The sequence below is a fragment of the Anoplopoma fimbria genome, chromosome 24 (assembly GCF_027596085.1).
Source record: "Anoplopoma fimbria isolate UVic2021 breed Golden Eagle Sablefish chromosome 24, Afim_UVic_2022, whole genome shotgun sequence".
NCBI lineage: Eukaryota > Metazoa > Chordata > Actinopteri > Perciformes > Anoplopomatidae > Anoplopoma > Anoplopoma fimbria.
This window is the reverse complement of record NC_072472.1, coordinates 16,069,015-16,083,152: the sequence shown is the minus strand read 5'-3', so window position 1 is coordinate 16,083,152 and position 14,138 is coordinate 16,069,015. Positions and strand designations below refer to the sequence as shown.

Genomic DNA, 14,138 nt, shown 5'->3' with positions numbered 1-14,138 from the left:
CAATAGAGAGGTTGCACTATTTGATTTTCTTTTCAACAAACACCCCCATTGCCTAATTTTAGCTTGTGGTTTGAACTTCGGTAATGCAATTTGGCACTAACAGGGAGGGAAAATCACAATGCTGCCCTCTGGTGGCTTTTAAACAGACTTGCAGAAAAGAGAGCTTAACCCAAACTGTTTTTTGGACTGGTATCCACATTGCATTGATTTCATCTTTGGGTTTTACAGATGATAATCTCTCACATTAACACCAGATGGAAGTTATATTCTACATAGCTCTGCATGGATATTATTCATTAATACAGATTTGATATTAGGTGACATCCATTAACTTGACCACGGTTAAACATTGGTTTAATGTCTTACCTGTACAGTTGAAGCTGGTTATCTGCCAATAAAAATACTGCACACCGAATGGGGGAAAGACTCACTTTTAAAAACACACATTTAAAGACACTTTATGTTTTTTTAAAATGTTTTTTTTTATCAATTCAAGAACTTTTTTTTATATCAAACGCTCAAATCATACTTTCAACTGTGTTTCACTTAAAGATTTACTAAATCCTTTCAACAGGGTAAATTCAACAACCTTTGTGACATGTAAACATTAAACACAAAACTGAAAGTAAGATACCATTTTTATGTCTTTTCCTGTTGATATTGTGCAGCCAGTTAGTTTACATTAAGTAAAAAAAGACACTAAAGACAACTGTACACAAAATTTACATTCTTCTAACAGTTCAACATGGCTTCTGTATTCTAAGCTTTTTTTTGTTTTTTACAATCAGGTCCAATATGTACAGTTCAGGGAACATAAGTTTAAACACGGGGAATTGATTTGTCTCATTGCACACTGTGAAGATGATTATGACACTGTAATATATTAAAAAAGAAAGAATAACCTGAATGATCACAAAGAGCATAAATACTTCCACCTATTTAAAACAGGGAAATTAAATCAGATTTGCTACTGTAAAGGATAACAAACCGGAATCGTCCTTGTTGGCTCTTAAACAACTTTATGACGGTAGATCTTGATGTCTAGTTTTGAAATGTTTGTCTGCATCTAAAGTGTTCTGGATGTTTATTTAAATACATGTATTTTTTCTTATTAACAAGTGAGCCATATAACTACTAGAACATTTCTGTCCTCACTGTTCATTGAAAGACAAAAACTAATTCAGGCACTGGAGGAGAATCACAATAAACTTAAAGTTACTATCTGTGCGTTGAGATGAGAATTAGAATTTTTTTGATTTTGTTCTCCCAAAACAGATCCGAAAATGTTATTTGTTTTACGCTCACTGTTTACAATCTGACAATACATTTATCATTGAGTCTCTGTTATTAAGTGTGAGTGTATGTGTGACTTGTTTATCAGTAGGTATTGTATTTCACAACAATTCAAACTTGGAAGAGGTGTTTGGAGACGTTTTGAAGCCTGCACACTTTGTACAAAAATGTATACTCAAAGTAGAAAGTGAAGAAAAGATTTTGGAGTGCTGTCCTATTGTTTAAGGAGTGCTTTAAGTCTTATACTTTTGTCATCAACTAAGGTTTCTTAAATATGACATGTATGACTAGGGTGTTGTTGGAAAGGGTCACACAAGGAATTTGACATGTTTGGGGGTACATTAATAATTTCGACGACGACATTTTAACGCCACTTCTTAGTGTGGCAGATGTAGACAAAACTCACACATTTAAAACAAAACGACCTTTCCTTGTTGAATTTATGGAAAATAAATCCCCTTTGTGTTTTTTTACATAATGTTGACTGTCAACAGATGAGGCGATTCACTGTAGATCACAAATTGTTCTCTATTAAACAATATTTTCATTAGGTGGTCTGTAAGTTCCCCATTTTAGGCTTAAATTTACACTCTTAAACAAACACCATATCTCACTTTTAAACGCACTGTCGGTCATAAACAGGATCTTTTACACAGTAGAAGGTGTGTTGTATATTTTGGCGGTGTCACGGTTAACCAGTCTCTCTCTTTTGTCCCCAAGTGTGAGAGCTTTTAAATTCACAATATACAATGAATATTCACAATAAAAGTTTATGCATCTCAAGTGACAATTTATGTTCATTGTGTCTTATCTGAAAAAGAGTCCTGGGTTCAAAAAGGTTTTGAGGTTCTTCTTGAGAAACCTTGAAAAAAACCTTGATCTGATCCACTGTTTGCTTCAAGTCTGCTATCTGGCGGTTTGGGGAGGGTATTCAGTGACGCTGGCCGGGACTCTACCACTTGCCCCTCTTGCTCCAGTCCTTAGGTGTGAAGTGAAGGCATTTTGGATCTATTCGCAAGTGTCTCTTCTGCATCGCTCTTTCATGTCCGTCCACAATGTCCTCTGAAAGAGTCAGGATGTACTGGCCCTAGATTCAAGAGACAAAAATAAAAACTTTTACCCCGAGTGTCACATCATATTTTCTAGAGCATTATTTTGGGGGGAAAATAAACACATCTGGCCACACCAATATGTGATCCGAGTCAACACCACTATTGTATTATATCAGCTGCCTGTGCTTTGGGGTCAAATATTGCTTATTTCATCAGTGATCAATTTTTATAGAAGCAAGCTTTTTTCTGATTGCCTTCTTACGATATCGCAACTATCTTCATTGTTATTTGATAGAACAATTAAACAATGCTTCTCCCTATCATCACATTAAAACATTAACAAATGAAAGATTCAGATGAAAGTCTGATGAAAGTTGTGTAAAGACTATTGACAGAAAAAAAAATTTAACCGCTCTAATGTTTTACAGTGGATGGAATCCAACTACCAAGCAGAGGGCTGGAAAATCACAAAGAAAACACACAAAACAGGATGCAAAGGTGCTCAGGATGAGGATGAAGGAAATAAAAAAGGAACACATCGTTGGTCTCTTACCTTGTAATAGTTGATGAGGTTTAGGTACTGAAGCGTTGAAATGACGTCTTCTTTCTTTACACTTGTGATCTCACTGATCTCACTGGAGGTTCAAAAACAACAGGTCAAATGAAAAGTGAGCCAATCATTAAACTGCTGTTATGAAAAAAATATTCTTGGGAGACACTTAAAGTTGGGGTTGGCAACATTTGAGAAACCAACAAGGGTATAATTGATATTTTAAAGTATCCAACCAAACAACAACCCAACTCTTTTCCAATTAAAATATTTGGCAACACTAGCTCCAAAAGTTGCTGAATCTAGCTAGACAAGGTAAACAAGTGTGCGCAGGTAGGCCCATAGACAGGCAGGTAGCCCGTTAGAAATAAATTCAATTGAGCCCAATAAATGATGGCACAGGCTTCTAAATGTCCTGTGGCAGCCACAGACACCAGATTATTTTTTTATTGACAATACATATGATTTATTGATTGCTGTCGGGAAGGAATTTTAACGACTATAACCAAAATCAATCTAAAATACATTACCAACCCTAGCTTTAAAAGGTTGAGATAAAATGCCATGAATCTCATACTTGATTGTAATCTGCGGCCTTTCTCCATTGTCGGGTTTAAGGTCCATGAGAATTTCCAAGATGGTCTGGGACCAGTAGGAACGATAGGACAAAAGACCGAGGTCAGAAAGTGGCTTCTCAGGAGTCCCCGTCTTCCCTTCTACCTTGGACAGCTCGTAACCTGACAAACATACACATAGTGAACTGATTAGCAAAGACGAGGTGAACACAGAAAAAGTATTTGAATGTACGTATATTTACTGGCACTGTGCCACTGTTTTTGATGCTTCACTTACTGAACTCAATGAGCAGTTTGCCATAGCCTCTCCGCTGGTAGGGAGGCAAGGTCAGGATGCAGGCTACGTTATAATCTTCAGTCGACTCTTTTTCCTGCACAAAGAAAATTAAGTTTTGTTTGGGAAGCCCTGTTTAATATTGGACTGTTTCCAAGATGTAATGAGTGGACTGTACATACACACTGTACCAGAAATTAAAAAGAGTTTTGCATAACTTGTGTACCTTAGAAAAGTAGCCCACTATGTGGAAGCCTTTGGAGTCATACTCTGTCATTACATAGAAGAGGAAAGGGTCTGTGTCGTAATACAAGGTTTTGTGGTCCAGGAAACACTTCGCAAGTAAACACAGGTTCTGGGAATAAGTCTGGAAAAAATATCACAGACATATATTAATCAAAAACAAACATGCTGTAAAACATTTTGAGGAGAGAGAAAAATATCCTCTGATCACTAACTTTGTTTTTCCTGCCGTCAATCTCAAAAAATGAGATGGTGCCTTTGCGGTAGATCTCGTTGCCTGGAGGATGTCTTAGATTACATTTTGTCTGTCAAAGATGTAAAACACAAGAGGATGAGCGCCACGTGCAACAATCTAGGCAGCCAGAGATTAAAGGGCTTAAGATAGTGACATACTGACGATTCTTACCAAATGCCTCTGGAGACACTTCAGGCTTTTGAGGTACTTGAGACAGAATTCACAGAGGTAGAGGATGGGCAGAGTGGTGAGTTCCTGTGGGTACGGTGAGAAGTACCAGGGCTTTAGTCGGTGGCGTCCTAACTCTATACACTCTATGTTTTTCATTCGGGTGACGATGTCGTCATGGCTGCGGTCCGACACCAGACTGCCCGTCATGCGGGGTGCAGTTGGGATGCCGTCTGAACTGTCTTGGGAATCCTGAAGGTAAACAATGTGGACATTAGGCACATTAGGCACATTTGCTGCAGTTATTTCATGCATTTCAAAATTGTGTTATAACAAAATGCTGCTTGATCAGATGGAGCATATGTATTTTAAGAGTTCTACACATCTAGAGTTCTTTAAATAAGTAACATGAATAATCACAGTGGTTGTACATGTTACCAATAAGTTGGCACTGAGGCAACCAGCACCTGTTTTATTTGACCCACTAAGGCACAGCAACATACAATCAATGGGTGTTAATAAAACTGACCTCTGGTGGTGGTAGAAAGACACTGGCTGTTTGAGGGTTGTTATACTGCAGAACCTTTATCATCTAGCAGAAAAAGACACAAAAATCAGGCTTTAAGAAACAAAAAGGAAGGAAATAAATGGTTCTTATTTACACTCAACAGTTTGGTTAAATTGAAAACAATATTGAACTTTAGTTTTATTCAATTGAAGGTTGGATTCATCAGGAGCCAGCAATACTGACAATCATGAGTCGTTCTTTAAATGTAATGACAAATTCACAGATTTAAAGGATTAGTTGGCAAATGTTTTTTTGTCAACATACTGGACACTTGTGTTTTGTAAGGATGGTTATAAAGAAATAAGCATGGTGAAAAGCTATTCTCTTTGAAGACAGTAAAGTAGGATAACAACCTAAAAAACATTAATGTGATAAATATGTTGATTTTGGATTCATTTTCTGACAAAATATTCAAAATAAATCTTAAATCCTGCTAAAAAATAATACAGGCAGTATTTGTGGTCATCTGGGCTTTTATACTGGAGAATGTTATGACCATATACAATTAGTTCTTTGACTAAGGTGTAGAATTTAATTCTATACGTATATAATTTTTTTACATTGTAGTGCTCAAAATACAGATAAAATCATGCATAAGACTCTAATATAAGGCAAACATTTGAAATGAGAAAATATTAGGGTGCCTGTAAAGATGAAATAAACTAAAGTTACATACCTCATCAGCTCCCCCACAATTAGCTTTTCTCTTCCTCCCGGGCTGCGAGGGGATGAGTCGCCGGGCAGTGCCGTTCTATAGTTACAAAGAAATGAGAAGTTGCACATTAGCCAGTGAAAAAACCACACTCAAACATTTAACAATCCAAGACTGTTTTCTTTACCGTTGTGAGCGAGGAGATCGGTTCATGGTCTTCTCGGGCCTTAAAAGTGTTGGGCTCCCTCCCGGCAGGAAAAACAGAGGCCTGAGAGGCTTCAGTTGAACTTGGCAGGGAGGGCACAGGGGGGGCCGGGGGAACCTGAGTCGCCAACGGAGGGGCTTCTACTTTTCTCTTCTGTAGCAAACAAACGTTGTTAGTCATTTGGCTTAAAATGAGAACACAGACCAAACACTTTAACCAATCAGAATTTTTGTTTCCAAACAAGAGTTTTTGATTCCAGTCAGACCAGAGGCATGTGTTCATGTGTTAACGATTAGACAGCAATGTAATGATTTAAAGTACTCCGGTTTTATGTCATGAAGCAGTGCCATCTTAATTTTATCTGCAGTCTGTTCACTGATGTGAGCTAAAACTGTGTCTAGTTAATTGGCCACAGCGTATCACATTAAGCAGGTTTTTATCAATTTCTGTTTATCTCCAGGTTAAACTAGTCAAATGTATACGCCCTATTAAAACCTGGTATTAAGATGCAACAGATCAGCTGCAACTCCACTGGTTTTTTTTAATGGCTAAACTACCTGCATCAACAACTTTCCACTGTTTCATTGTTGTGCGTTTTATGGTGTTAGCTGCTTTAGTACATGTTTTTTTTTTTTTAAATAATCGATCTTACATCTGTAGACACCAAAAGCTCATAGAATATTATATTTTCAGCAAAACATTAATGATTACAACATGAACAGAGAAAACCAGCTACCTTGAAAGATTTGAAGTTGAAATGTGGCTTGACAAGTCCAGTGCATACCCCTGACAAACATTTGGATACACTGTGTGTTAAAGCACTTCCAGATGTGATCTGCACGACCGGATCGGCATCTTCCTTTTTTATTTCGTGGTTGTTTATTTCTGGATTCCCATGCAGTTCAGCATGACCCGATAGCTGTATGATCACACAAGATGCATGTTAACACCAGGTTCAAACAAGGTCTCAGTCATTTCTAGAATGTGTAAATTCAAGTTGTACCGGTGTGGGGAGGGTTTTGCCTCTGGAAGGAGCTGTGGCAGACTGTACGTTGAGATCTAGACTCTTTCTCTGAATTGAACACAAAGGGAGAAGGAAGGGGGTTAACTGACATACGTATTAACCCTCAGATTAAAACTCAGGGATTGAATGCACACACAACTGACTAGCATCGAAAATAAACAGTTATGTGGCGATCTAAATCAAATCTGAATATGTATGAATATAACAATGTAGACTGAAAACTAATGATTTCATGAGTGCGTCTATATCACACACTCCATAAATGTTTTGCTAAAATTGAGTTGGTGTTGAGGCTTGGTTGAATATATGAAAAGAATCATTGATCATATATTCCTGTGCCTATACAGCTAGCAAACACACCATATACAGAGTTGGTGCTTTTTAATAAATTACTGATTCAAGCAGCATGCAAAATATTGTAGATCATTAGCAAAGTGACCATGTAAACTGTGGCTATTTTTTTGTAGATGAACTGAATCTTTTTTGCCCAGCAAACAAACCACCAGTGAAAAATTATTAACACGTAAAAACCCTAAATTAGAATTTTTCTTTGTGCCCTTGTGGTATAGACCACTGATAACTAACTTTTTACGATGTACACTATATATAGATTATATCCACTAAGCAATATTCATAACAGAGTAATTGAGACTGACATTATCATTAACTTTTATATTCTGGGAGCCCCTAGATGCAATACAAAGGGCTAACTAGACTGAAACATGACTTATCTCACCTTCCTTGAAGTCATCTTTTAAATTTACTCAGTCGCTTTTTTGCAGCTATCAAACCGCTGGGATGTAAAATGTAGGCTCATATAGTGTTGACTACTGTCTTCCCAATGGTAAAAAGATCCTAGCAAACCTTGGTGTGTTGTTGGGCAGTGTGAATAATAAACATAATAAACAACAAAAAATAAACATTTGGTGGCGTAGCAAACACTTACCACTTCTCTCTCTGGAGAACTGGGTCGGGAGCCAGTAAGACCGTTCTTGGTTGGCGTTTTAGCTTCTTTCTTAGGGAACTGAAGCTTCTTCATGTCCAGCCTGTCCCCTGTGACCCACTCATCCAGGCGCTTGTTGACTTTTAACACAAGCAGTTTGACACAAACAAAAAGACATTTGCTGTGATGTTTCTGTGTTACTTAATTCAGTCTGTAAAGTGAGTGCAAGTGCAGTTAAAATGTCAAAAGAAAAACAAGATGAAACACAAACTATACTCACAGTCGATATAGTGAACATAGAAAAGCTTTCTCGAAGACACTTCCTTCACACTTAAAATTTCCGCCAGCGCTGTAAGAAAAGCAGATAAGTCAAATTAAAACTCGCAATGACCTGTACTCAAATTGACAAAATTATTTTCATGGACATCCATAAAACAGCTGCTTAGACAAGCATTGTGGGGTAAAGGATTTGTGTAGAAATCACTAAACTCGAGTAGCAACTAGTACTAAAAGACATGTAACGAAAATATGCGAAATGCTACTCAAGTGTAACAAATTGCTCCTTTTATGTTTTACATTAATTGTCTTTTGGGCTTTAGAATGTTGTTCAGCAACAACAGTAACTAAAAGCCCTCACAAAGCTCTGGGGATTTAAGTGGCCATTTTTCATAACATCCTGACATTCTATAAACAATGACAAAATGATACATCAAATAAACATAAACTGTATCCCTAAATGCAAGATAAATCTAAGGTGTCACGAGTTACTAATAAATACAGGAAAATTAAAAAATACAAGTACTACACAAATTATCCAAAGAAATATTCTTGTTCTTAGCTTCTATAGTTAGTAAGAGTGGATAGTTTTACTTCTCGTGACCTCTATTATAAATGAATTAACTAAGAAAACTCTAAAGATAGGAACCTCTCCTAACTCACTGCTCATAAACAGACACAAAGAGCAGCGAACAGTTTGGTTATTGCTTTCATTTAAAATATTAATACCAAGCCAAGACGTATAGGAACCACTGCATGAACCCCACTTGGACATGAGGTTATATGTCACAGTAGTGAAGCTTAACAATAACACGTGTCACTGAGATGTCAGACTGATTTGACTAATTTCATCTGGTTCTTACTTTTCTCAGTAACGACTGGACCACTTTAGTCCAAACATGATCCTTAAAGTGAGCACATCTGCATTCTGACAACCAAATATTCAACCTAAACAATCTGTCTCAGATTTGTAAACAACAGCGTGATGACAGATGGACTTCGCCCAAGTTTCCCCCAAATAATGCCTATTATTTACTAAATCCACAAGACTTAGCTAGTTAATTAAATGTTGAACGTAAGGGTGGTTTCTGCAAGTGTTAAAATTAAATAATGTAACATTGTGAGGCCAAGCGTGCGCCCTGTGAGTGTGGTGTTTACAGTGCTTTGACTGGAGGCCGAGGCGTCTGATAACAACAGCTGAGGTTCGCTAGTTAGCATTAGCTAGCTTAGCACTGGAAAAACAACCGGACAATACTTACGCCATTCGTCCTCGTGTTCTTGGTTTTTACGAAGAACGGGGAGGCGACAGCCCTCAACAATCTCGACCTGTCGAAAACAATACATCAATTTGCATCCTGAAACTGATCAATGTCTCTAAAATAAAATTATATCGCTTGAAAACCTACCGATGATGCGTTGTCCGCCATTTTCGTCATCTGTGAGAGCAGGAGCAGGGTGTTGTGGGAAAATGCCGGTGCACAACAAAGATGATATAAACGGCAAGATGAACCTGCTTGGATGATCGTGGGAAGCGGAAGTCGTAAAACGATCCCGGAAGAAAGAAGCAGGAGTCTTCATCGAGTGGCTGGCGTGGTGCAACACCTTTATTAGGTTACGAGCTGATTTGAAAGTAAGTGCATCGACCTGTGTGTCGGGGCTGAGGCCTTATTAGGGTGACCAATTAAAACCTATTAGATTACAATAGAGTGGACAACCAGAAGAGTGAGTGCACACATCCATAAACGTAAATCTAACCAGGCACCAGCCTCATTTTATCGAGATTAAGTGACATTTAACATATTCATTCTCACACATAGTTTCACAAAGAGACTGACTGCATGAGTCGTAATGAACCAGGACAGGGGTTCTCAACCTTTTATAACTTGAGGCCTAAGGCCCATTTCTGATTATTATTATTTTTAATCTCTTGATTACATTCCCATATAAATTAATTAAAAAAACACAACATGATGAAATAATAAGGGAAATATGCTGGCCCAGTGGCCAAGAATAGCTGACATAGGACATGCAAAATACTAATGTAATCCTGCTTATTTAAAAAAAAAAAAAAGGATGGTAAAGACTTCTTGGCAGCAGGGGTCCCTCTTGACTACAACCTAAGCAAGCAAAGAGCAATGCAAATAAACAGGCTTTGTACAGAATGTGACCCTCTACATGACTTTCATTTACAACATTAATTATGGCTTAATACACAGAGGGGCATTAAATATTAGTTAGACCATATGGGATCTGAGGCTGAATAACAACCATGGAAACAATACCTGTTTTTCTCACCTACTCTACAGGCAACTATGAGTGCAGCTCAAAATCCAAGTCCTAAATCTAGTTTCCTAACCTGACCCAATCTAGCTATGAGTCTTTTTTACATGTGAGAGTGTAGAATACTGCAGTGTGATTTAGAAAATGAATTCAAATCTTGTTAAAGTCTCAAAATACTTTTTCTTTTGTCATCAGCTCTCAGCTGTGGCTAAACTGCTTCACCGCATTGGATGAAGCTATTATGCACATTTTCAGAGGCACTTAAATGCTTATTATGCTGCATTGTGTTTACTGCTCTTGCAATCATCAGGAAAATTGTGCTTAAGTCATTCAGAACGTTCTGGTTCTTGATGAAATTTACATCCAGCTTTCCATTAAAAAAAAAAAAAAAACTCTCTAATTCTCTTCTTAATATTTGTCTCGTTCCTTCCACAATAATACAGCTCACATTTCAAAGTTGGTCAAAGTTAGAAGTATTTGCTATTAATAGCAAGGTGTTTCCTTATTAATTCATGACATGAAACACTGCCTCTGGCACATTCATATGAAGAGTGAACTAAAAGTGGTTATGCTATAAAGAAATGTATTTCCACAGACTGCATCCGTGCTCTAAAAACCCTTGTGTACAGGATACATGAAGTATTCAGTGCTCTTAAGAACTTGTAAGTGTGGGATATCTGATTAAGCAAACAACAAATAACCATATCCAAATTAACTTAATAAACTTTGTCACAAATACATGTGAACTTACAACAGTAAGTGTTTGAGCGAATCATCTCACTGAGCGAGGGCAAAGGTTATAAATGATCTTTATTATAATCCTTGAAACAGCGTTCAGTATACAGAACTTGCATTTTTTGAGTTGATTAACCATAAATTAAACTGTAAATGAAAAAAAAGTATGACAAACAAAAAAATGTAAGAAAAAACAATCAGTGTTAAACAGCCTTCCATTCTCTTATTATTTTCAATCAGACAACATAGCTTTCTGTAGGGACAGCCTGTATATTATTATTTACCATGCATGATAGAGTGCACAGAAGTCAGGTGGCGTATTATGACAAACAGGTGAAATGGTGAATAGTGACATGATAAATTAAAATGTCAAAGAGAGCGAAGCAGTTTGACTTGAACATACGCCCGTCAACATACACAGTCACTTTCAGAACACTGCTTTCACGTGATTTTAGTATCTCCAGTGGAGCCAAATCAAATCTGTCAGTGATGACCACTCTAACCTGGAAAGGACACTGCGAAACAAATCTTAAGAAACCAGAAAAATCCATCTTGATTTAATTCACATAGGGGGCAACTTTTTTGGAGCTCCGTCTTTGGTCACAAGATTAACGGGATTTATTTTTCGCTACATAAGGCCTTAAGACCTCAGGACGAGACGTTCCCAGACTGGTTAAGGACTTGAACACTGACAATTATCCCTGCTTTGTTCCAGGGTTGGAGCTTATTCTTTTTACCATACAAAGTCATACCCGCAGGTCTGGTTCCAACTCATGGATTTTAATATATTTAAGGAAAGGTTAAAACGTATATCTGCTATTTTGACAGTAAAACTGACTTTAAGCAATACTTCTCCCATGCTACACATTGCCCTGCACTAATTTAAGAACCAATTGGTCCGACATTAAAAACAAAATATCTGCCTGGTGCTTTTAGCTTATCCAGCATAGTACAGTACATTTTTCTATTATTATTCTGCTTCTGTCCCTCCAATTAAATCCTTAATATGGTCATTTATTAAACACTCCAACTAAAGTGAAAAGATGAAAAGAGACTGATTGCAGTGTCACATTTTCCTCTGTTGAAACCCATAGAGTTAAAACACCTTTGGATGGTTATTGCACATAATAAAACTCGTTGTAACAAAAGGACTCATATCAAGGTCTTAATATAAACACATATGAACTGATCGATGCCACAGCAGTGGAGGTTATAACAATTAAATACACAATGTTGACTATTGCTATTAATGACAGAATCCAAACCTCCACCTGCAGCTTTCTGTCTGAGCAGGACTCCACCTGCTGAACAGTGAAGCAGATCTTTGATCACTGATCTGCTTCACTGATCCAGTTTGTTCCTAAAGAGACCACCAGTCTCTTCAGCTACATAATGATACATTTGGTTGTCTTCCTTCCAGCACATTTCACACATTTCTACGGTACATTTCGCTCCTGATTCTTTCTTTTTTTTTATCTACAGTGGTGACGCCCTCGATTCCAGATATTCTATAAATGTTCAGCAGAAAGCAGAGGATTGGCATATCCTCAAACATGTCAGGATACATACATTTGGATGAGGAAATAAATCGTTACGCATCACTCTGAAATTTAATATTTCATAAATTTCATTCCTAGTGTGAACATGCAACATTCGGTTGCTGTTTTCCCGTTATACTTTAAAGCATCACATAGATATATAAAAAATAAAATAAAATACAAATAAATAAAAAAGAACAAACATTGAAAAGTGCAAATGTACATTTGTTTACAGCATAACATATTAACTGTACAATCATTGATTATATACTAATAATTGTATGCTTATAATAAGGGTTACTAAGTAGCATAGTTTAAGTAAGAAATATTTCATAGCAAGTCTATTGTAAAATATTTGCATTGCCCTGCAACAAGGAGGACTCTACTAAACATTGCCAAGGGTGAATGTGAGTGTTTGCTTGTGTGTGTTTGGGTGTGTATGTCTGTGTGTATAGGAGCCTGTGTGTGGCTGTGTGTGTTTGAACCAGCATGTACGTTGACTTAAGGTGTATGTGCAAATAATGAAGCAGAGGAAACTCAAATCATTCTAGATCAGAGGCACAAAAACTGCCCAGCCAGCATTTCAAGTATCTAGCATTGTTTTGGACAACACACATCTGTCAGACATCAGCAAAGCAGAAGAAGAAGAGAAGGAGAGAAAAAAAGTTGTTTCCTTTCGTAGCTCAGGGAGGAGGCAGCTAAAGAGTCATACAACGTGTGGAAACAAGCAGATCAAAGAAATGTGTCCAAAGAGCCACACCGATTAGATTTTTTTGAAACTACAGAATTGGCTGTTTCACTTCACCTGAAACCCCATTCCCACTGTGCAACAGTCCTCTGCATCAGGCTGGAATCCGCAGTCATGTTTGATTTCACAATCAGCTCCCTGTTCACTGAATGCTTTCTCCTCTCGTGGAGGAAACAAACGTGTTATATTAAGGAGCAACTAAGGAATCATAGGGCTGGTTGCCGGGTGAATAAACACCAGTCTCTGTATAGGACTTGACATTTTTACAAACATTTCATCCATAAACTTTCTACCACCTTCAATGGTAGGGCAGAAGGTCCTGCAAAAAGGATCCATACTGGAGGTGGAAAGCGTGGAAAGTCTTCCACTGGCAGTCGGTTTGTGAAGGTCCTATTCCGTAAACAAAAGCCATTGTTTCAGCGTCTTGGTAAAGATACCTGATGAGATGATCCTACAGGAGAGTGAGAAGCCGCACAAAAACTTTCTGGAACTGAAAGTTTCCACTTTTCCTCAAGGAAATAAGAAGGTATCCATCTTGAAATCGTGTTCCTATGGCATCTTCATGTGTGCTGTCCAAAGACGAATCAATTAACGGGATTCTGATCAAAAGATAGCCTTGGATTATCTTTTTAGGCATTGGATTGATAAACTACAAGTTATTGGACGCTCCTGCACCACAATGGTCACTATGGCTCCCCATAAACCCAGGGGCTGAATCAAAATTTCTCAGTTTAAAGACACATGCTTTCTGATACTTTGTAGGGTATTCTGTTTATGTA

The 14,138-nt window shown here is 37.5% G+C and overlaps 1 protein-coding gene across 1 annotated transcript; it reads right to left on the bottom strand.

Moving 5' to 3' along the window:
* Positions 1 to 465: 465 nt before the first annotated feature.
* LOC129113356 (histone acetyltransferase KAT5) lies at positions 466 to 9,639 on the bottom strand. Its single transcript, XM_054625593.1, has 16 exons — positions 9,465 to 9,639; positions 9,318 to 9,384; positions 8,063 to 8,131; positions 7,786 to 7,922; positions 6,819 to 6,887; positions 6,552 to 6,734; positions 5,798 to 5,968; positions 5,635 to 5,709; positions 4,920 to 4,982; positions 4,394 to 4,642; positions 4,203 to 4,292; positions 3,971 to 4,111; positions 3,748 to 3,841; positions 3,473 to 3,632; positions 2,899 to 2,980; positions 466 to 2,380 (listed from the first exon to the last, which is right to left on the bottom strand). Exons 1-16 carry the CDS (start codon positions 9,492 to 9,494, stop codon positions 2,246 to 2,248), a joined length of 1,815 nt encoding a protein of 604 aa, XP_054481568.1. The 5' UTR covers positions 9,495 to 9,639; the 3' UTR covers positions 466 to 2,245.
* Between the last annotated feature and the right edge of the window lie 4,499 nt (positions 9,640 to 14,138).